Source organism: Mizuhopecten yessoensis, unplaced genomic scaffold (genome assembly GCF_002113885.1).
Source record: "Mizuhopecten yessoensis strain PY_sf001 unplaced genomic scaffold, ASM211388v2 scaffold8745, whole genome shotgun sequence".
Taxonomy (NCBI): domain Eukaryota; kingdom Metazoa; phylum Mollusca; class Bivalvia; order Pectinida; family Pectinidae; genus Mizuhopecten; species Mizuhopecten yessoensis.
The window spans coordinates 1559983-1581000 of NW_018407700.1; the positions used below are offsets into that span (position 1 = coordinate 1559983).

General features: G+C 34.2%; 2 protein-coding genes across 5 annotated transcripts; both read left to right on the top strand.

Moving 5' to 3' along the window:
* Nucleotides 1-1108: 1108 nt before the first annotated feature.
* LOC110456385 (ubiquitin carboxyl-terminal hydrolase 27-like) lies at nt 1109-8614 on the top strand. Of its 2 annotated transcripts, none has more exons than XM_021507085.1 (14): nt 1109-1593; nt 1984-2127; nt 2278-2335; nt 2588-2670; nt 4151-4198; nt 4553-4606; nt 4825-4931; nt 5328-5416; nt 5748-5809; nt 6053-6106; nt 6553-6637; nt 7087-7181; nt 7732-7812; nt 8213-8614. In XM_021507085.1, the coding sequence occupies exons 1-14, from the start codon at nt 1528-1530 to the stop codon at nt 8486-8488; spliced, it is 1302 nt and encodes a 433-aa protein (XP_021362760.1). In that variant the 5' UTR covers nt 1109-1527; the 3' UTR covers nt 8489-8614. The 2 variants fall into 2 exon arrangements, with proteins under 2 accessions (XP_021362760.1, XP_021362761.1); XM_021507086.1 differs by having other exon boundaries at nt 1110-1593; nt 1958-2127; nt 8213-8613.
* Nucleotides 8615-9804: 1190 nt separating this feature from the next.
* On the top strand, nt 9805-20393 carry LOC110456492. Of its 3 annotated transcripts, none has more exons than XM_021507278.1 (7): nt 9805-9988; nt 12987-13101; nt 13379-13437; nt 13680-14598; nt 15055-15137; nt 16296-16399; nt 19991-20393. In XM_021507278.1, the coding sequence occupies exons 4-7, from the start codon at nt 13688-13690 to the stop codon at nt 20192-20194; spliced, it is 1302 nt and encodes a 433-aa protein (XP_021362953.1). In that variant the 5' UTR covers nt 9805-9988; nt 12987-13101; nt 13379-13437; nt 13680-13687; the 3' UTR covers nt 20195-20393. The 3 variants fall into 3 exon arrangements, with proteins under 3 accessions (XP_021362953.1, XP_021362954.1, XP_021362955.1); XM_021507279.1 differs by having other exon boundaries at nt 12987-13093; XM_021507280.1 differs by lacking the exon at nt 9805-9988 and adding an exon at nt 12797-12816.
* Nucleotides 20394-21018: the final 625 nt, after the last annotated feature.

Consider the following 21018-nt stretch of genomic DNA (forward strand, 5'->3'; position numbering starts at 1 on the left):
ATTCCATAAGGATTCAGAAAAAAAGTAAATAAAATTATGTAAATCCGTCTCCTTTTAAACATAAACAAGCATTTTTTTAACCTTTAACAACACTGGATAAACTTAAGTAAACGAAATTGCAATATAGACAGTGAATGTTTGCTTTGTTGTTGAATAGGTGCATCTAGTGATAATTGTACACGTCAAAATGTTTGACAGAATAATTAAAGACATCATTCAGTTTAGTTTACCAATAATCTTTATCGATTACTATTACATTGAAATAGTTAGTGTAACGTAAGAGAACGAAGACTTTGAGGTGTAATAATTTATGAACGGAAACAATATATGCTTTTTTTTTTTTATTAACATCTGATTTTAATGAGATTGCTATACTACTAGACTGTACGATAAGCAGGACAGTTTCGATTTTTAAATATTGAACTTTTCCTTTCTTAAGTGTAACATTTCTACTTCCCAAACCATTTCCTTTACATGCTAAATTTGCTTCGGTATTCACCGGCTAGCTTCGAATGTCATCATTTTTTTTGTTAGATGTCGACTGCTGATGATACAAGTAAATGAAGACTGGTTTTATAGTCACCATCACGGTGTCATTTAGAAATATGTCGTTTCTTTGCGTGATAAGAAGGCCGACGATGTTTTTATTATGCTCTTTAGTGTGCCTTGTGCTTGTGTTGTCGCTACCCTGTTTCTCGCTATGAAGCGTATCATTACCTGGATATTACCTGGCATTACATTTCGGATGTCGTCGATGAAGGAGAAGACGCTTACCCTTCAGAAACACTTGGTCTTATTTTCCTCATACTTTTACCAATGGTCTCCTTGTTCATCTTTCCATCGTCCATATTTTGTTTTAGTTTTATTGACTTTGAGTTTGAATTACTTTTTGTTGAAACTCTTCTCGTTATGTGGTGTAAACCAAACAAATGAAAAAAATAGAGAGAGCTGATGAAGAGGCGTCTTTGTTATATATTTTTAAGTGTAGAAGAATATATATAATTGAACAAATTTGAAACAAAACATTTTCAATATATCTGAAAGAGAAAGCACTAGTACCCCTAATGATATAAGGTAGCCTCAAGCTGTAGTTATTTAATGCTTGTGTATCATATCATCTGAAGAGCGAGAAGAGATAAATTATTAGATATTCATTTAGTTTGGTAAGATATACGTATGTTTTCCTTATAAAAGCTGCCACGTAGCACATCAGGTCAAGTGACGTGGCGAATGGAATCAATACATAAATTCCAGATAGATACGAATATAAATAGATCCTAAGCAAACCTTGACTTCCGAGAAATCCTGGACAGTTGGCGTTATTTATAATCACAAATCCCTATATGACGTTGCATTAAATATAGATCGATGACGTGTCTGCATTTTCCGAAAATCAGCGAAAATATTTTTAACACATATTTCTGTCCTAAGTAATACTTTTGGTTTCGTTTTGCCTTAAAATATCACTGTACTTTCATTTTACTATAGTTTTCTTAGACAACAAAACAAAACATACGTATTGTACACATGAATTCCAAAATGACATCCTGTAAGCTGCAATGTAATGTTTGCGGAATAGAAACTGGACAAATGGTTAGTATATTTTTCCTGATGAGCTTTATTCATATTTCGTTTAATCAAATTTAATACTTGCTTCATATCACAGGTAAACTAGTCTGGACTATATAGAGACGTGCTTAGGATTATAATTACTTCAACCACTTTGCAAACAACAAATGCTAAATTGTAGACTTCACGTCACAAAGATGTATACCACAACTTTGCCCTTGTTCAAAGGAACCAAAAGTATGTCATATTATTTTTTGTCTTCAAATATCACTGCATATTTATTAATTAATTAATAGTAGTGTTTAGTTTTACCATCAACTCAAATTAAATCGTGCAAATTTGGTTTTTTATATTGATACGTTTTTTCTGTCCATATCTATTGTGTAAGCTTCGCCATGTCCTAATCGTTGACAGCCTGCGATAGAAGTCGAAAATTGTCATCATATCCATTGCAATACCTGTGCTGAAAAGATGGTAGTAAATCGAAAGCTTCACAGAGGAAACCGAATACCGCATTACAGATGTTTGGTATGTGGCCGGTTTGGTAGGAAAATGCTGGTAAGTGCATGCTTTCTATTTACTTAAAAATGGACATGTTACAGCTGTATATGGTCATCAAAAACACTATTTTAAACCTTGCTGTTCGTTTTGATTAATCGGTGTATTATCATTATAAAATTGTCCAACTATCTTTATTCTCATTTCAAGGTTTCCCAACAATCACACGAGTATTACCCAGCATCACCGCAACATGACCACTCTGCAGGTAAGTGCATATAATCGTTGAGACGGGTGCTTATTTTAAACATTGAGTGACACTTTTTGTTATAAGCTCTTAGTATGGCACCCGTAGTTTTCCTACACTGGTATACTAATAGAGAGAAAGAGAAATGTGTTCTAAACAAAGCAATAACAAACCTAGTTATATATGTTTGTGGTGCTGTATAAGTATTATAATCAACATACAGTATTCTATCTATTTCATTATGCATTTTCTGCTCCGATTTAAACTTTTCAGCACAACAATCCTGCCGTGTACGTAAGGTCAATACATCTATACGGGACCCCGGAAACATGGATCTTAGTCACACATATCCAAGGGTAGGAATAATAACATCTGCTATCATACAAAGATTGAATTACTCATAGTTCTTTCTCTACATATCTACGGGTCAGTAAGAATGTGTCAACTGATTAAATCACAGTAAATGGTGTGTTTTTTTATATATGAAGTCAGCGCCGCTATTAATATACAGTGACATTTCTAAAGGGTATACAAAGTAAGTTATATATATATACATATATATACATCAGGTAAAAGTTATATATATATACAGATAATTACATCAGATTAAAGTTATATATATACAGATAGATACATGAGGTAAATTATCTTTAATTATTGATCATTATATTAACGCCATGTATACATTATTTATCATATGTATGCCAGACCGATGTAAAATTAGTCATAAAGATCCCCCCCCCCCCCCCCTTTTACACCAACCAGATATGTAGTTAATTTTCAAAAGGTGATATTTATTATCTTACAAATAAATAGACTGGCTAACGTCAATAGCGGAAAAGACACGGACAGAAATATCTAACATTTTGGAGACGGCTGACTAAATAAAAAGTTGTAATACATAGAAACTTCACTGTTCTAAAGAAGTATTATCGTTATATCTGTGATACTGGATTTCCACAGTTTTGTTTTCTCGTTTTCTGCGATTTTTAAATGTATATATGTATACGTTTATTGACTGAGGAGATAACGGCAGAAAGAAAACGTGAGTTTGTTTGTATATCGAATACCGAGTATAATATAAAATTGTCGAGATAAAGTTTCTAAAACATTAAGTTGCCAATTGATATGTAAAAGTGTTCACATTGGAAATAAATCGCGATACGATGCCTATCTTCAGTTTTTTTTACTTATTTTGACGAAATCGACCTTTTTCATCACTGGTGAATATAGCGTCTCTTTCTTGAATGATCAAGCGTTGCCATGATGAACAGATACAATCTATGTTTGTGTACTTTCCTTATCAGGAAATCATACCAACTGTACTCTCGTTATGGATTGACTGTCGGTGTGGTTCCGTGAAATGAACGTAAACGGCTCATATAAACTAGCATATGTCAGAGTAGGATGAAGTCCCGCTTAAGCTTAATGTCTGTTTCGTATGATTTAAAGCACAGAAACATCACTATTAAAACTTAACAGGAATATGTCTTAACAACTTATATATCAAGCTTATGATAGCGTTTCTCTGTCCTCATCTCCCCTGATGTGAAACTTGTTGAACTGATTTATTAAAGTCCAGAAACAAACCTATTAAAATCCTTCACCAAAGGAAATATTGGCCAGTCTATCAATCCTTTTCTTCGGTTTATGTCCAATATCTATAGTAACGATAAAACTAATCTATTTCGAATTTTGTGCTTTAAACCCGCTTGTGAAAGCCCTTTATTTTGTTAGGGACAATCCATGAAACTCTTGACTACAGCGACAGAGATATTTTTCATATTTTTTGATAATGGGACGTAATTACAGTAATTAAATTTACATGTTTTCCAGGGACTACAAAACTTTAAATTGACATGTGCCATCAACGCAGTTGTTCAGGTAGGAAAGTTGTTTCCTTTTATATGTGTACTTATGTGTACATACTGTTATGTCGCCAATAAGATCTTGCTCAAAAGTAGTAATGATTGTCAATACAATAAATATAAATATATTGTATAAATAAAGCATTCACTGTGTGGAGTTCTTTTTACTTTGAACTACTGTGAACGTAAATGTAGGCACTGTGGTTGCTTGTAATGGTTTTTTTCTTTTGCAATGTAGAATTGTTATCTACTGAAATAATAATACAACGTGATATTGTATCCAACTTAATTATTGCATCTAAATGTAAACAACGTTTGATTCTAATTTTACATGTGGAGTAATACATTGATAATTTCTCTGTATTTAAAGGTCTTAGCACAAACTCCAGGATTTTATGATGCAGTGTTTGATTTTTGCATCAAGGTAAGAAGACGTTTTATAAAAACATACACCAGAGTGCAAGGTGTGTGTATTTTAGTACGTGAAAACTGTAAATGATCACTCCATTGTTCTCTTTTAACTCATAGTATAATGGGGATTTCAACAAGGGTCAAATGGTGAAAAATACAACAGTTTGCAGTAGACAAACAAGGTGTATTCTACAAATTGATTATGTTTTATCTTCTTCTTTAATATTTCAGAGTAAGAAAACGGATTTGGCACACATTCTTTTAGATATCATCCTAAATGTAACCCATGCACCAGGTCCAATCAGTGCCGAGGCATTACAAGCAGAAATCAGTGAAAGGTAAAAATAAATTAGTGAGCAACTCATGTTATATCAAACTATGATCAGTGTTACATGTATCAGTACCCAATGTACTAAAGCATGACCAGTATTTTCATGATCTATTGCATTTATGTATGATGATTCTTACCAGTAGCTAAAAACTAAGACATATTTATAAATATGAAATTTTAAAAAAAAGTACATAAAAGTATGCGTTGAAATAAAACCAGTCAGCCAACATGAGGCTAACGCGGAGCTCTTTAAGTCAACAGGTGGCAAAGTAATGTGATCAAAAAATTGAAATGGTTCTCAGCCATTTATATGACAACAAATGAAGCATTCTTCTTCCGCTCAGTAACAATCAGGCCACGTTTACTAATTGTAAGCTGTTTTGTGATAATTTTTCTTAAATAGGGAGGATGACTTTCACTTCTGGAGACAACATGACTGCCATTCCTTTCTCCTGTGTCTTTTAGAGACTTTGAGAGAGGATCTGGGAAAAGGTTAGACACAGTTTTATAATTTAGTTCTACATCATCCACTATTTGATATTAATGTATAAATAGTTAATAGAAATACGAAGGCAGAAAGCAGCTGTTTAAAAATTTAGATTCTATATGTAGAAAGCAAAATAATGTTAATATTGTACTGCACTTCATATGATTGTCTGTATAATTTAGACCACTATATTCTTTATCATTTTGATTATAACTGGTTACTGAACGATTGTTATCAAAGGTTCCGTCGAGTTTTCTTGTTTATTGAATTTCTTTTTCTTAAAAGAAAACTAAGTAATAAACGCATATTTATTGATATACCGTTTCTGTTTTTTAGAGAGCATGGGCTTATTCACAGGGCAGATTAAGAACCAGTTTGAATGCCGGAGCTGTTCACATGTAAGTTTCGAAAACTGTGTCCAATTTCTGTCATATGGTGTTGATGATGTGGTATACAATTATTCAATGCAATTTTCTATTAGAAATGAAAACATTTTATACGCTACACGATAAAAAATATATGTATTTACGTCACTTTATGATGCTATCTCTGCTTTATTATAATGTTATATGCCCGATATCTAGTATTTGGTCAATCCACCATGTCTTCAGTTAATTATAATATACTTATATAATTTTCAGATGGAATGTTCCGAACCTCAAGACTTTACATCGTTATGCATTCCCTTAACTGAGGTAATTAATACAGAATTAACATTGCTATAAAAAGCGGAATACACAGGTTGCATTATTGTTGCCCTTTTTTATTATTTATATTTTCCATATATCTTTATGGTTCTACTCACTGAGAGTGTGATGACATCATGACTCATATTTAAGAGATAGGTAAACATTGAAGTTATCATTAAAACAAATAAAGTAGGTTATTTATTCTCTTTACTGTATTCAATGTTAATGGAAATTTTAATATTGTACATGCAGAGATTGATCCATTTCACAAAGGTCATTAGACAAATGCCTTCTCGCATTGCTAATACAGAATACATTTTGCCAATAGCTAGTGTGGACTCTTTTGATGCAAGTCTGTTGTGCAGAATTTCATATTTGAATGACTGAAACTTTACAGTAATGCCACATAAATTAAATAAATCCAAATTTCGCCTTCGAACAACTATTTACAGAATTCGGTGGAAAAGGGCTTAAAAGTTCTGTTTCAAAAGGAAACACTGACGGATTCAAAGATGGTATGCCGATCTTGTGCTAAAGGTAATAGAGTAAGCTTTCACACGTTAATAAACTTTCCAAAAATATTATTTCCAGAGACCACCTTCAATATTTAACAGCATTCTTTCGAGTGTGACTTCAAATATTGTCGATTAATATCTACAGGCATATTTCGCGAAATGAAGTACACGAAAAAATATGGTGGTTTACAATTATTAAACTCATTGCGAAGTCGTACTTGTAATATAATCATATGTCTAAAGGTAACAAACTGTGTCGCACACAGTTAACTCTACATAATCTGCAGAATAAATAGATAAAACAAGTTTAATATTCATTTAAGAATTTTAAAAATGTGTGTTTGTTTCGGTTAATAAGATATTGTAAAAACATAGGACATGTTGTAAAATTCTACGGTTATTTTATGTTTCCTTTCATTTTATAAAGGTGAAAATATCTTGACGTTGTTATATATGATATAATTATAACAGATAAAAGAATCCAGAGACGGTATTTGTGTAATAAAGAGCTACTGATTGCGAGAGCTCCCGACGTCCTTGTTCTTCAACTCGCCAGATTTAAAGAGGTGTGTTTATATAGATTAGGTAACTTAAGGACACTGGTGTAAACCCCATTGAATGAACTTTTATCGTCAATCCAGAAATATCAAGCTAGCTTTTTTGTCACCAGATTTCAGTACAAATGTGAAAAATATGATAAAAGGTGTCGGCTAACGCAGGGACATTGTATACCAAAACAGGGTAACAGATTTTTTTTGTTTAACGATGGTGATTTCCATTTTGCTATAACGATATATCAAAGTAAACTGTGACAAGCGTCATCGTCATCTGGAGTTAAATATTCTCCAGTTGATGAGTCCATGCTATATATTTTTCGCCATTCCCCTTTCGCTGTACATGTTTCGGAATACATTAGACATGGTATTTCATTATTTTGTCATTTAACAACAATGTTGAGTTCGAAATAGATGAAACAGACATATGGTGTAGTAAAATGTTTACTTTGTTCGGATTTCTGCATCGACAATTTGTTTTTAATTGACTCCTTAATACGTATTACAAGTGATTATTCTTCACATGTGCCACGTTATGGTTTTATTTGTGTTTTCATTGAAGGTGAGAACTACAAATGGACATGTAGTAATTCAAAAACAACAAAGCCTGTTCCCGTACAACGATAATATGCATCTGAATCCTGTAAGTTATTAATAGATACTACAGTAGTAAATACAGTCCAACTTGCTCATGCGACCACTTTCATTAAAAGATCACTTGTGTTTGGAGACCATTTTGTCTTTTTAACTTTGTGGTAGTTTCACTGCGAATTGAATCTGTATTATATCCCATCTGCATTTGGAGATAACGCCTTCAAATTCCTAATGGCGGTCTCGTTATGCAGATGTGACTGTAGGTGGGGTTAACAGTAGAAAAGAACTCTTTTATTACCAGTGATTTTCCCCCTTGCACTCTGATATCAATTACTCCTTTACTAATTATTTTACGTTGTTAGAAATATCTGTGTAAGCTCCCTCCTTCCTTAGTCATGGCCGGTTTTCTGTTTTATTGATTTATGATTCATTTTCTCTCTTGTTTTCAGTGTGGAAAATCTCCAGTTAAATACAAGCTTTTCGCCATCATCTCTCATCTGGGAACCATCGAAGGCGGTCATTACGTATCCTATATACGGACATTACAGGGCCAGCACGATATAACTAGGCCTACCAATAAAGACAAGGACAAGCTTGGCCACGAAAGTCACCACTCCAGTACGTGGTACCACTGTACTGACGACATTGTCACGCGATTGAAGCCAGACGCTGGGTATCCTATTTGTTCCCATGCCTACCTCTTGTTTTATCACAAACTAAATTGAGCGTTTTGTATCAGGAAAAGATCTTAACTAAACGCAGAACTTAAAATATAGACTATTAAAGGATTTTGTCAAGCAAAAATCGTTTATATTTTGCCTTTTAATATTAAGTTTTCTCGATTAATTACTCTTCACAGACGAAATAGTAAAGTAAGCTAAACTAAAAATTATTACCTTGAACTATGATTATTGCAAATAAAACAAATAATTACGTATGTTAAATAAGTCATACACAATCAGGAGATCTTTAAAAATATGAAATCTTATGAAAATATCAGATATCTCATATTTTTTAGAAAATATATAATAGCTTAGGATAGCTCATAACCTTTATAACTATTATAAAAAGGTAATGTTATCCTTTATGCGTACAAGATTTCGTATACAGTGATATCTTAGTAAGATTTATTTTCTCCGTGACAATATGGCGTTTTGAATCGCAAAAGACAATACATCTTTATTGAAGATATCATATAAAGTGTTTATAAGATCATGTTTATTTTCAAGACATCTGAACTTTTCCGGGTATTTTGTTCATTTTTCTTTTTAGGATACTTATAATTTGTAAGACATCTTATGAAGTTTATAAAATATCTAATTTAGTTTTAAAGATAACTTAAATAGTAAACAGTATACAGTTGACAGATATCTAATAAGTTTTTAAAATATTATATGAAGCGTTTACCAAATAATTCATACCTCCATGAATAAATCATTTTTGCTTGCCATAAAAAGAAAAAATACTTCACCTGTGGTGCAAAATATTGGAAAGGCAACCTTTATTCATTTATAAACCACGTCACGGGCATACTTTTACCGAGACGCATCTTGACACCTTATATGTCACCCTTTACATCTATAATAAAAATATCTCGAATTTCATTATGTCTTCACCTTATGCGGGAATATGACTTTCAGTCTGACAAACCAATAAACCTTCGCCGTATTAATGAAATCTACCTGCGAAAAACCCTAAAGAATTTTAAATGGAATACATTCACTTCGATTCTTCTACCTGGTTGGACTTATTTGAGAAGTCTGTACACAGAGGGTCCTTTAAATGTACGACTTATGTAGTTTTAGGTTTCAAACCAGAGAGAGAAGGTGTCCTTATCTTGGCTGTAGATATATTCCCGTCACGCACCTGCAGGCGACGCCATTGAATGGTAGCGGTATATATCACCGCTATCGAGTAGCCGGTCCACAAGATTAGGTGTGCGATACCATATAAATAAACCCGTCACTCAACCAAATCTTATTCAGCTATAGATAAAAAAAAATCTAAGTAGGCGAAATGTTTTCTTTAGAATTAAAGAATGGTTGTTTACCCGATCTCTTACGTGAAGTGTTCAGCGTGTCTCGTACAAACCATTTACTGCGCGGAAATAGTCGGGGTATCACACTCTGCTGATATTCTACATTCAACATTTAACATTTCAACATTAGGTGAAACATTTCGACATTAGTATATGGAGGATGGAATTACGCCGTTAATGAGAACAGGTGAGATTACGTATCATTGGGTCAGGTAATCGAGCTAAAATAGTGTATTTGTCTGTACCAATAACCTAGTATATCCTACTTTACATCTTGTGTAGTCGGACATTTTACAGAAATTGTTCAAGGACGGTTTATTTAAAATATATCCTAAATCATCTTTCCTTTTGTGACGTATGTTCACTACTTCAGCTAATATTACTTGTGACGAGACTAACTTGACTAATAAAATGTAGATGACATATCGTATACGTGTACATGTAGGTCTTATATCTATACCGTCAGAAAGGCGACAAGTGATTAAACCATTAAAAATATTAGTGACGGATCCAGGGTTACTGTAGGGATGGGGTACAGAACACCTCTTACAAATACATCCCCTCGTCATGTTTAATGTACCCGCCCCTAAATTTGACCACATAAGGTGGTCCCGTTTTCAGTTTTGTTTTGTTTTTCAATCAAAATTGCCAAAACAACAGAAAAAACAAACGATTTTTAACCTGATGGTGAACAAATCGCGTAAATATTAAGAAAATATCAATTATCTAAAATTTAAATTAAGGTGTAATTAAGTTGATAATACTTGATACAACAAGCTATCATATAAAATGGTATATAGAATTCCAACAGGAATATACTATTCCACTTGTCAATACGGTATTTCCTTCGCGTCTGTACCATTTTCTCGTCTATGGTATTCGCCTAGAGTGAATACGACTGTTCCTTCACGTCTACATTTTACCCCTTTTCCGAATTTAACTTTACCTTCTGTGTACGTCATTATACCTCTGTGAATACCTGTAATGACAGGTTTAAATCCTAATTGGATTTTGTTGTATGTTTACAAGTCAATTAGTCACGAAAACGTCTACCTAAACTTCTGAGGTTATCTCAAACCTAACCCTTTAATCGATACTACAAACATTTTAAAATAAATTACACTTTCGATTTTTAAAGAACTTTTTATCCACACATAAACACACAAGAAAAAAACCCACACATACTCACAAACAAAAAAACCCAGTGCATTCTGACCTTTTGACAGATTATATTTTCACCGTAACGGGTACCTGTGTTCTTTTACAAGTCAACGCGGTTTAATCAGAAAGATAGTCAGAATAACAGGTTTATCATTATTCCTTCAATCACGGAGTTACCTTTACCTTAGTGCTGGCACAAACAATATTATCACTGTGTCGCCCTTGATATGTTTTATATAACCAAATCACGTTTGATACGTCGTATTCGATTTATTTAAGAACATTTTAATAACAAAATAAGTGAAGTGAAAATACCCAACTCTCAGTGAAAATTAGGTTTTGTATGCTTAAGAGATTTATGTGAAATCGCTTTAGGGGTAACAACATCATGAGGTATACCTTGTATAACACTAACAGGATTTAACACTGTATTGTGAACTTCGATTGATCGCAAAGAACAACTATTTTACAATCAGATTTATTTATTAGCGGGCACTTCAAGGTCTTAGGTAGTATCAAGTAAAATTGAAAATAAATAAAACACATCGTCAACATGTAAGGACATAACTCAAGTCAAACACTAAAAGAGGAGACACCAAAACATAAGTTATGATACTGTAAGCCTACTGAAAAAGGAATGCAACACTACGTGCTCAGCTGAAAAAATGAGTCCAAACACTTGGCAGTGAAGAGCTGTGCTACCACTTGAATACAGTTGTAATAAACTGGCACTGAACGTTAATTAGACATACCGGAACAAACGATTGAACATGATATGTTTTTACTGACGAAATCGGGATCTTAGAATTTCTACCATTGCTATCACTAATGGAAATACATTACATTACATCTCTCCATGAGAAATGTTAGCCCTCGAAACTTTATACAGTCAACAATCATACTGTGTTGGAGACCATTTTATGTGAAACTAGTTGACCGATATTTTTATTGTATCATAATTGCCCACAAGCTAACACCGATATGATGTGTGTGCACACCGTTTATCATTGTCAGAAGAGGGCTTTTATAATATTACATGTAGCTCCATTCCTATTGTTAGACATATATACAATAAAATATTCTGAAACGACAAATCTATCACCAGAATATGGTGATATGTTTACTTAGCTAGCAAATAACCATAATTTCAAACCACTGCACCAAGTATTTACCAATCCAATTGATGTTTGTATTAAAATCATGCATAACTACTATAAACCTAATGTAAATAAATTAAAAAAACATCACCAAACCCGATCTTTCATCCTAATACATATTTAATAAACAAATACAAATAAACACATTCATTTCCAAACCATGCCAACTGTGTTATGGAAGCCATAAGTGTAACCCTATACTCTGTCAATATTTCGAATTAGTTTCCTCCACAATACTCGTAATACAGTATTTGTTAACCAATCCAATTTGATAACGTAATATTGACAAAACTAAATGAGAAAATTCCTCGCATACCCTATACTCGATAACACAATATATTGCCCATGACCTGAGTTAGGTTGCCCATTTGTATAATAACCGATATTAGAGTTGGATAACTGTCACTCCAATGAACCAAGTCTGCATCACGCTTCTCGGATAATATAGTAACAAACATGATTAGCATTGACCACAATTACACTTCCAAAACTGACGAATAGCTTTAGATGCTACTAAGTAGTAATCAGTTGGTTTGAGCGGTTAGAAATGCGATACAATACTAGGTACCTCTATATTGATTAAGCAAACAATCGTTCATTGTTTATCTTCCCTATCCGGTTCAAGTATGCTACATTCCTATATGGATTACAGAGGAACCTAAATCGAGCTATTGACGGAGTATTGGTTTAAACTTGTGTATATATATATATATATATATCTGATAACTAACTGTGATATTTTCTATGGGTTCCACTCATAAAGTAATGGTAGACTATATTAGATATTGGAGATTTAGTTGACTTTCCCTCTTGCTTCACTTCATCCCGCGATATTCAAGGAATAATGATATGTAACTTGCATTACAGGCTGTACCTAGGATACGTCGATGTAAGCTGATAACAGATGGGTCAATAGCTTGCAAGCATCCGCTCCCTGTCCTGCCAGTGGATGTGAATCGATAGTCATAGGAAAGGTATCTGGGTAGGCATAGTTTGCATAATGGTAGTGCATTATCCAATTCCATTTCACCGCCAACAGAACTGTGTCGTGAATGTTTCTATCGATTAATCAGGTACATTTGGTGATATGATGTAGTCAGGAGGTAGAGGTATACATGGTGAAATGGTTTACGTGCCGAGTCGGAGACTGTCAATAAAACTAACAGTTTACTTCAATCTGTCTATTAGTTCCGAGTGTATAGTGTCCTGATATCAAGTGACGAGTCTACAAACATGATTTTGTTTCGTTCCACCTGTAGATTCTCCGTGCAGACAGACGAAATGATGTGACTGAGGAACTTATATACAAACCCAACAGGTGAGAATTTGTTTTAGCACTGACATTTCAATTCTGAAAACTAAAAATTGTTATGAATAGTAATAACAAGTTGCTTTCAGATAAAGATCTATATAGCATCGATTGCTGATTGAAAACCAATCCGTTCATGATCATGAAAATATCTGGTGTAATATGTATACGTATTATAAAGGTTTAATGCACAAACATGCAGTGATACCTGGTTCATTCTATAAATAACCATCCGTACCGTTCACTTGTAGTTAACAACATGGAAGAGAATGATAATACACCCAGTCAGCGAGACATTCTCGACGTGAATACGGGCGTCCAGAGACACTTCCTCATAACGGAGGTCAGTGGATTCACAACCTCGACCGAGGCCAGCGTCTTGGAAGACGACGTGGAGAAAGCACGGGATGGAACAGGCGTGGAGGAAAGGAGGGATGAGCGTGTTGAGGAAGGGAGAGATGAGCGTGTGGTGGAGGAAGGGATGAATGAGCGTGTGACTGGTACAAAGGACGGTACAGACATTGAGAAAACTACGTCGTCTGAAAGCGATGCAACACAAAGTGCAACACGGCATGAAGAGATGGTGGATGGGCACAGAAATCACAGTGTACAGGCAGATGCCACAAGTGAAAAAAATAACATAGAAAATGTTGAAAAAAGTGGCATTACAATAGAAGGTAATACTACTGCCCAAGTAACACCTCCTCCTCCAGAGAAAGTCCGCAGTAAATTAGCACAAGAACTGGACAGACTCCAGGAACAGGACGACATACGGGAGGAACGGGCCAAGAGGAAGTTCAGACGGGACGTAAGGAGAACAAAGCGGGCTATGGACAAAGCTCTGATTGAAAAGGGTGTCGAACTCTACCCCGATATCGATAAAACCAAGGCAGCCATAAAAAAGGTTCAAACGGACGAGGAAAAATTTGCTTTGACAAAAGACCGTGCTAAATTGGATGCTGAAACTGACAAACTCAAACACGAAATAGACGATAAGTTTGGTATACTTCTGCGAGAAAAAAGACCAGACATAACATCCCTGGCAGAAAATGTGTTTTCAAGGACCCGTGGAGATTCAGAGTTCCCTAGTCATATTACAAGGGTGCTTACAAGATCGGAGATCGAAGATCTACGTCTTGTGTTCGGCATGTTTGATGTGAAAGGAAAAGGGTAAGTCTTCAGAAGGACAAACCGTTAATATGCAAAATTTTGTTGTTGAAACTTTCGATACCTTTATAAGTCGGTAACTCAAATTCAATACCAAGAATTTTCCGATGTGCCTTAAACATTTGCAATGCTCAATTTAGTCTGCAAATACAATTGAGACTAATAAATTAGGAAAAAGATATCGAGTGTTTTACTTGGATTCGTCGTAGATTTGCATGGCGGGTGTCGTCACTGAAGCAGAAGACGCTTACCTTTCCGGAACACGTGTTCTCATTCTCCTTGTACTTTTTCAAAGGTCTTCATAAAATCGTTTTTTCTTTATTTATATGTTGCCTAAATTTTGTCGATATGGAGTTGGAATCATGGCTTTGTTGAAACTTCGGTATTCTCTTGTTGTTTTTGGCACTATGGAATTACAGCAGTAAAATGTTTCTTAGACTTAATTCATATCATCGCTAGGTACATCAATGACAAGGACATCAAGAGGATAGTGAAGATGCTTGGATTCCGTGCCTCTACTAAGGTGTTTGATGGCATGATCAGTAAGTATAAATAGAATCTGTAATACCTTACTGTCGCTTCATTTTTTTTATATTTTTGATGAGTGGATGTAGTCCGATCGTTACGCATTGGGTTTGGTGTGCAACTAGACCGGACCATGTCCACATACCTTCAGTACACGGATTGAAAGACTATTTATCCCTGCCCATACGCCAAAAAAAGTCGACAATAACTTTTAAAATCTTCAATGAACAGTTTTACACAAGTGGGTTGATTTCGACCATTAGAAATAATGAGAAGGTCCGTCTGGTACTAAAAGAAGGGGTCACTCAACTCGTGAAATTCCAGGTCCCATACCTGTGTGACATGACGTAAATTTACCTTTCAGATAGACAAAAAAAATACTATATCATAACAACTGTCCGACTTCTAATATAACTGAAGTGATATATAAATTTACCAAGAAGACTGTGAGGACTACATCTTCAAAATTAAGCCAACCACTATTGATTTCCATCGCGTTATTTGGTCTCCTTGCCTGAGGTTAACGCCCTCCGATTTACGGGAGTTTGTACTTGACAGCTCGATCTCATTGTATCCCTAGGTTTTACATTTGATTATGAGCATAAACCTGAACGACGCTCGTTCAAAATATTCAGTAAGAATTCTGCAGTCTTTGACATTTTATTGAGGTGTCTCAGTGAAAAGCAAATATTCTTTTTGTTCTGTCTGGCCATTTGTCACATTTTCCAAAGGATTTTAATTTGTAACTGCATTATCCTTTAGTAATAATGCTAATTCTGTAATGGACAGATACAGCAGATCACAGTAAATGTTAATCAATTAATTCATTATATTGATCCGATACTGAATTTTCAAGTTGGTCCATTTATGACATGTTGACGACCAATGTTTATTTTGAAAATGAATGAGTTGGGATCAAAATGGCTGAATAAATATTTTTTTATGAATGTGGCACTTCAAATATTAACGTATTCTTAATAGAGAGATGAATACCCACTCAATCCTGATTCGTTGGGTATTTTCCTGCAAGTAGCTTTCAAGCAATGAAAGCGTTTGTTACATCAATTAAAATGCAAGATTAAGAACAAGATTTCAACTAATTCAGTTTTAGCACGTCTAAAACCATCAAACAAACAACTTAGTATGTCAGGGGGTATATACTTTATCTTCTGTAGGAGAACTGGCTGGTGACACAGGACGAGTGTCATTTGTCAACTTCCTGGAATTCATCATAAAGAGCCAGGGTGAGGGACCAGACCCATTTGATGAGATTAAACAGGTAAGGAAAATAAACATAAAGTTATAGTCAGCTACGTATAGAACAGGTAAGGAGAATTAACATAAAGGTACAGTCCACTACGTATAGAACAGGTAAGGAGAATTAACATAAAGGTAAAGTCAACTACGTATAATACAAGTAAGGAGAATTAACATAAAGGTAAGGTCAACTACGTATAGAACAGGCAAGGAGAATTAACAGAAAGGTAAAGTCAACTACGCATAGAACAGGAAAGGAGAATTAACATAAAGGTAAGATCAACTAGTATTGAACAGGTAAGGAGAATTGACATACAGGAAAGGTTAACTAGTATAGGACAGGTAAGGAGAATTAACATAAAGGTAAGGTCAGCTACGTATAGAACAGGTAAGGAGAATTAACAGAAAGGGAAGGTTAACTACGTATAGAACAGGTAAGGAGAGTTAACAGAAAGGTAAAGTCAACTACGCATAGAACAGGAAAGGAGAATTAACATAAAGGTAAGATCAACTAGTATTGAACAGGTAAGGAGAATTGACATACAGGAAAGGTTAACTAGTATAGGACAGGTAAGGAGAATTAACATAAAGGCAAAGTCAACTACGTATAGGACAGGTAAGGAAAATACACATAAAGGTAAAGTCAACTACGTATAGAACAGGTAAGGATAATTAACATAAAGGTAAGGTCAGCTACGTATAGAACTGGTAAGGAGAATTGACATAAAGGTAAAGTCAACTACGTATAGAACAGGTAAGGATAATTAACATAAAGGTAAGGTCAGCTACGTATAGAACTGGTAAGGAGAATTGACATAAAGGTAAAGTCAACTACGTATAGAACAGGTAAGGATAATTAACATAAAGGTAAGGTCAGCTACGTATAGAACTGGTAAGGAGAATTGACATAAAGGTAAAGTCAACTACGTATAGAACAGGTAAGGATAATTAACATAAAGGTAAGGTCAGCTACGTATAGAACTGGTAAGGAGAATTGACATAAAGGTAAAGTCAACTACGTATAGAACAGGGAAGGAGAATTAACATAAAGGTAAGGTCAACTATGTATAGAACAGGTAAGGAGAATTAAAATAAAGGAAAAGTCGACTACGTATAGAACAGGTAAGGAGAATTAACATAAAGGTACAGTCCACTACGTATAGAACAGGTAAGGAGAATTAACAGAAAGGCAAGGTTAACTACGTATAGAACAGGTAAGGAGAATTAACAGAAAGGCAAGGTTAACTACGTATAGAACAGGTAAGGAGAGTTAACAGAAAGGTAAAGTCAACTACGCATAGAACAGGAAAGGAGAATTAACATAAAGGTAAGATCAACTAGTATTGAACAGGTAAGGAGAATTGACATACAGGTAAGGTTAACTAGTATAGGACAGGTAAGGAGAATTAACATAAAGGCAAAGTCAACTACGTATAGGACAGGTAAGGAAAATACACATAAAGGTAAAGTCAACTACGTATAGAATAGGTAAGGAGAATTAACATAAAGGTAAGGTCAGCTACGTATAGAACTGGTAAGGAAAATACACTTAAAGGTAAAGTCAACTACGTATAGAATAGGTAAGGAGAATTAACATAAAGGTAAAGTTGTCTACTTATAGAACAGGTAAGGAGAATTAACATAAAGGTACAGTCAACTACGTATAGAACAGGTAAGGAGAATTAACAGAAAGGTAAAGTCAACTACGCATAGAACAGGTAAGGAGAATTAACATAAAGGTAAGATCAACTAGTATAGAACAGGTAAGGAGAATTGACATACAGGTAAGGTTAACTAGTATAGGACAGGTAAGGAGAATTAACATAAAGGCAAAGTCAACTACGTATAGGACAGGTAAGGAAAATACACATAAAGGTAAAGTCAACTACGTATAGAACAGGTAAGGAGAATTAACATAAAGGTAAGGTCAGCTACGTATAGAACTGGTAAGGAAAATACACTTAAAGGTAAAGTCAACTACGTATAGAATAGGTAAGGAGAATTAACATAAAGGTAAGGTCAACTACGTATAGAACTGGTAAGGAAAATACACTTAAAGGTAAAGTCAACTACGTATAGAACAGGTAAGGAGGATTAACATAAAGGTAAGGTCAGCTACGTATAGAACAGGTAAGGAGAATTAACATAAGGGTAAGGTCAGCTACGTATAGAACTGGTAAGGAGAATTGACATAAAGGTAAAGTCAACTACGTATAGAACAGGTAAGGAAAATTAACATAAAGGTAAGGTCAGCTACGTATAGAACAGGTAAGGAGAATTAACAGAAAGGTAAGGTCAACTACGTATAGAACAGGTAATGAGAATTAACATAAAGGTAAGGTCAACTACGTATAGAACAGGCAAGGAGAATTAACAGAAAGGTAAGGTTAACTACGTATAGAACAGGTTAGGAAAATACACATAAAGTTTAGGTCAACTATGTATAGAACAGGTAAGGAGAATTAACATAAAGGTAAGGTCAACTACGTATAGAACAGGTAAGGAGAATTAACAGAAAGGTAAGGTTAACTACGTATAGAACAGGTTAGGAAAATACACATAAAGTTTAGGTCAACTATGTATAGAACAGGTAAGGAGAATTAGCATAATGTTTAGGTCAACTATGTATAGAAAGGGTAAAGAGAACTAGAATACAGCGTAGGAAAGCCTCCTGATGCAGGAAGGGAAATTTCTAATAAGAGCTTAGAGGATTACCATACCGAAATAGACAAATATTTTGTGTTGATAAGAAAAAAATACGATACAGTTAAGGTAGAGACCCCTACTACTGTATACAGGTCTTGAAAAGAGATTTTCTCGTCAAAATTTATTCTATTTCTTCCATATTCATACAAAGACAAATACAGTTACAACACCTTTCTATGAAGTTAAAATCTTTTTGAAATAATTTCGAGTAATGTTACGGGAAGTTTAAACATGACTGACATCACGACCAAAAGGGCAGTATATCAGCTTCCTGCTTTATGATCATGAAGTCTGTGCAGTCGGTCCCTATGACAGAGATGATGTTTTGAAACTAAAGATGATATTATAACAAATATTAATATATACATAATGATATTAAGAGTATTTACAAAGGCAATGGAACTATTTACAACTAATATAAATATCTGGAGGTAAAGAGAAGAGGTACAGATACGGAAGTCATGATACAGGCAGGGAATATCAAAACAAGTATACAAGTAGAGCAACAAAGGTTTTATCTAGCCAAAAAATCTTATCTAAACAGGTAGATAAATATGATACAAATAAGATAAATTTAGACAGATAAGGAGAATCTCTACCTCAAGTCTGAAAGGACAATCTTAACAGATACGGGGGATCTTTACAGGTAAAGAAGATCTAAAACGGTAAAAAAAAAACAGAACATGTCAGATTATTAAGAAAGAATTTACAGCTTTAGTACACACCTATTAACCTAAATTAGGTAATAACACGACATTTACTGAGATAATAATACATCATTTATTCTATTTATTTTAAGAGTAACATTGTATACATACATGTCATAATATCCTTTTACCTTTCAACTTTACCAACATAATGGGAGACAAGCATTTTATCAACTGTTTCTCAATTCTTTCCATTGCAGGCGTTTGAGCTACTTGATGAGGGCGAGAAGGGCTTTGTGACATTCGAGGATTTAAGACAGGCTGTTGACGACAACAAACTAACGTTTTCTAACCAGATGCTGAAGGAAATGATGCAAGATGCAGACAAGTCTGGAGATGGAAAACTGACATTACAGGAATACACACAAATTATGTTACATACCAGCCGATTCAAGTTCGCCTGACACCCTGACAGGCTTCAGCAGAATGGTGATGGGGATGTGTATGAAAAGAACTCTCTAGTGTTGAAGATCAACTTAGTTCTGGTTGATAGGGGCCAAAATTTGCTGGATTATGTATCAACAAGGAATGCAAAATATTTATCAATTCGATGATGAATTCATATATTATATCTTAACAAATAAAATATTAGATAATTATTGTATTGAGATTCATATATATATTATGAAATTGTCAGCTATGTAATGACACAAATGAATTACTCAATGACATATATATATAGTAGTACTAAGTTTTAATACAAACTGTTCCGTCTTTGCATAATGCAGAGTTATCTTCTCTTGAGAGCAGGTATTGATTGTTACGTCATTGGTTTGTGTGAGAAAATTACGTCCTTTTTTCACAAAAATTGATGACGTTACTCTCACAAACAAATAACGTAACAATCAATACCTGCTCTCAAGAGAAGATAACTGCAATACGCAAAGACGGAATATGTTTATACCTATGATCGAGACCTGAACTGAGAGATTGAGATACCTGTCCATAACAACACAGTTCCTTACTAAATCTTTCTATATGTGGTTACCATTTCCAGCATGTGGCCAAATATTGATTGAAAATCATTTTAGCTTTTCCAACAAAATTCTTGACTTAAAGGGACAAGAGATTAAACTCTAAAAATGTGACTGAAAGACTTAAATAGTAATCTATTTTGAAAACATAACATGTAAAGTGAACAATATTTTGAGTATGTTTATCTTCAGCATTTACAATAGAAATGTAAATATCAACCAACAAAGATAAGATATTAATGTATAGAAACATA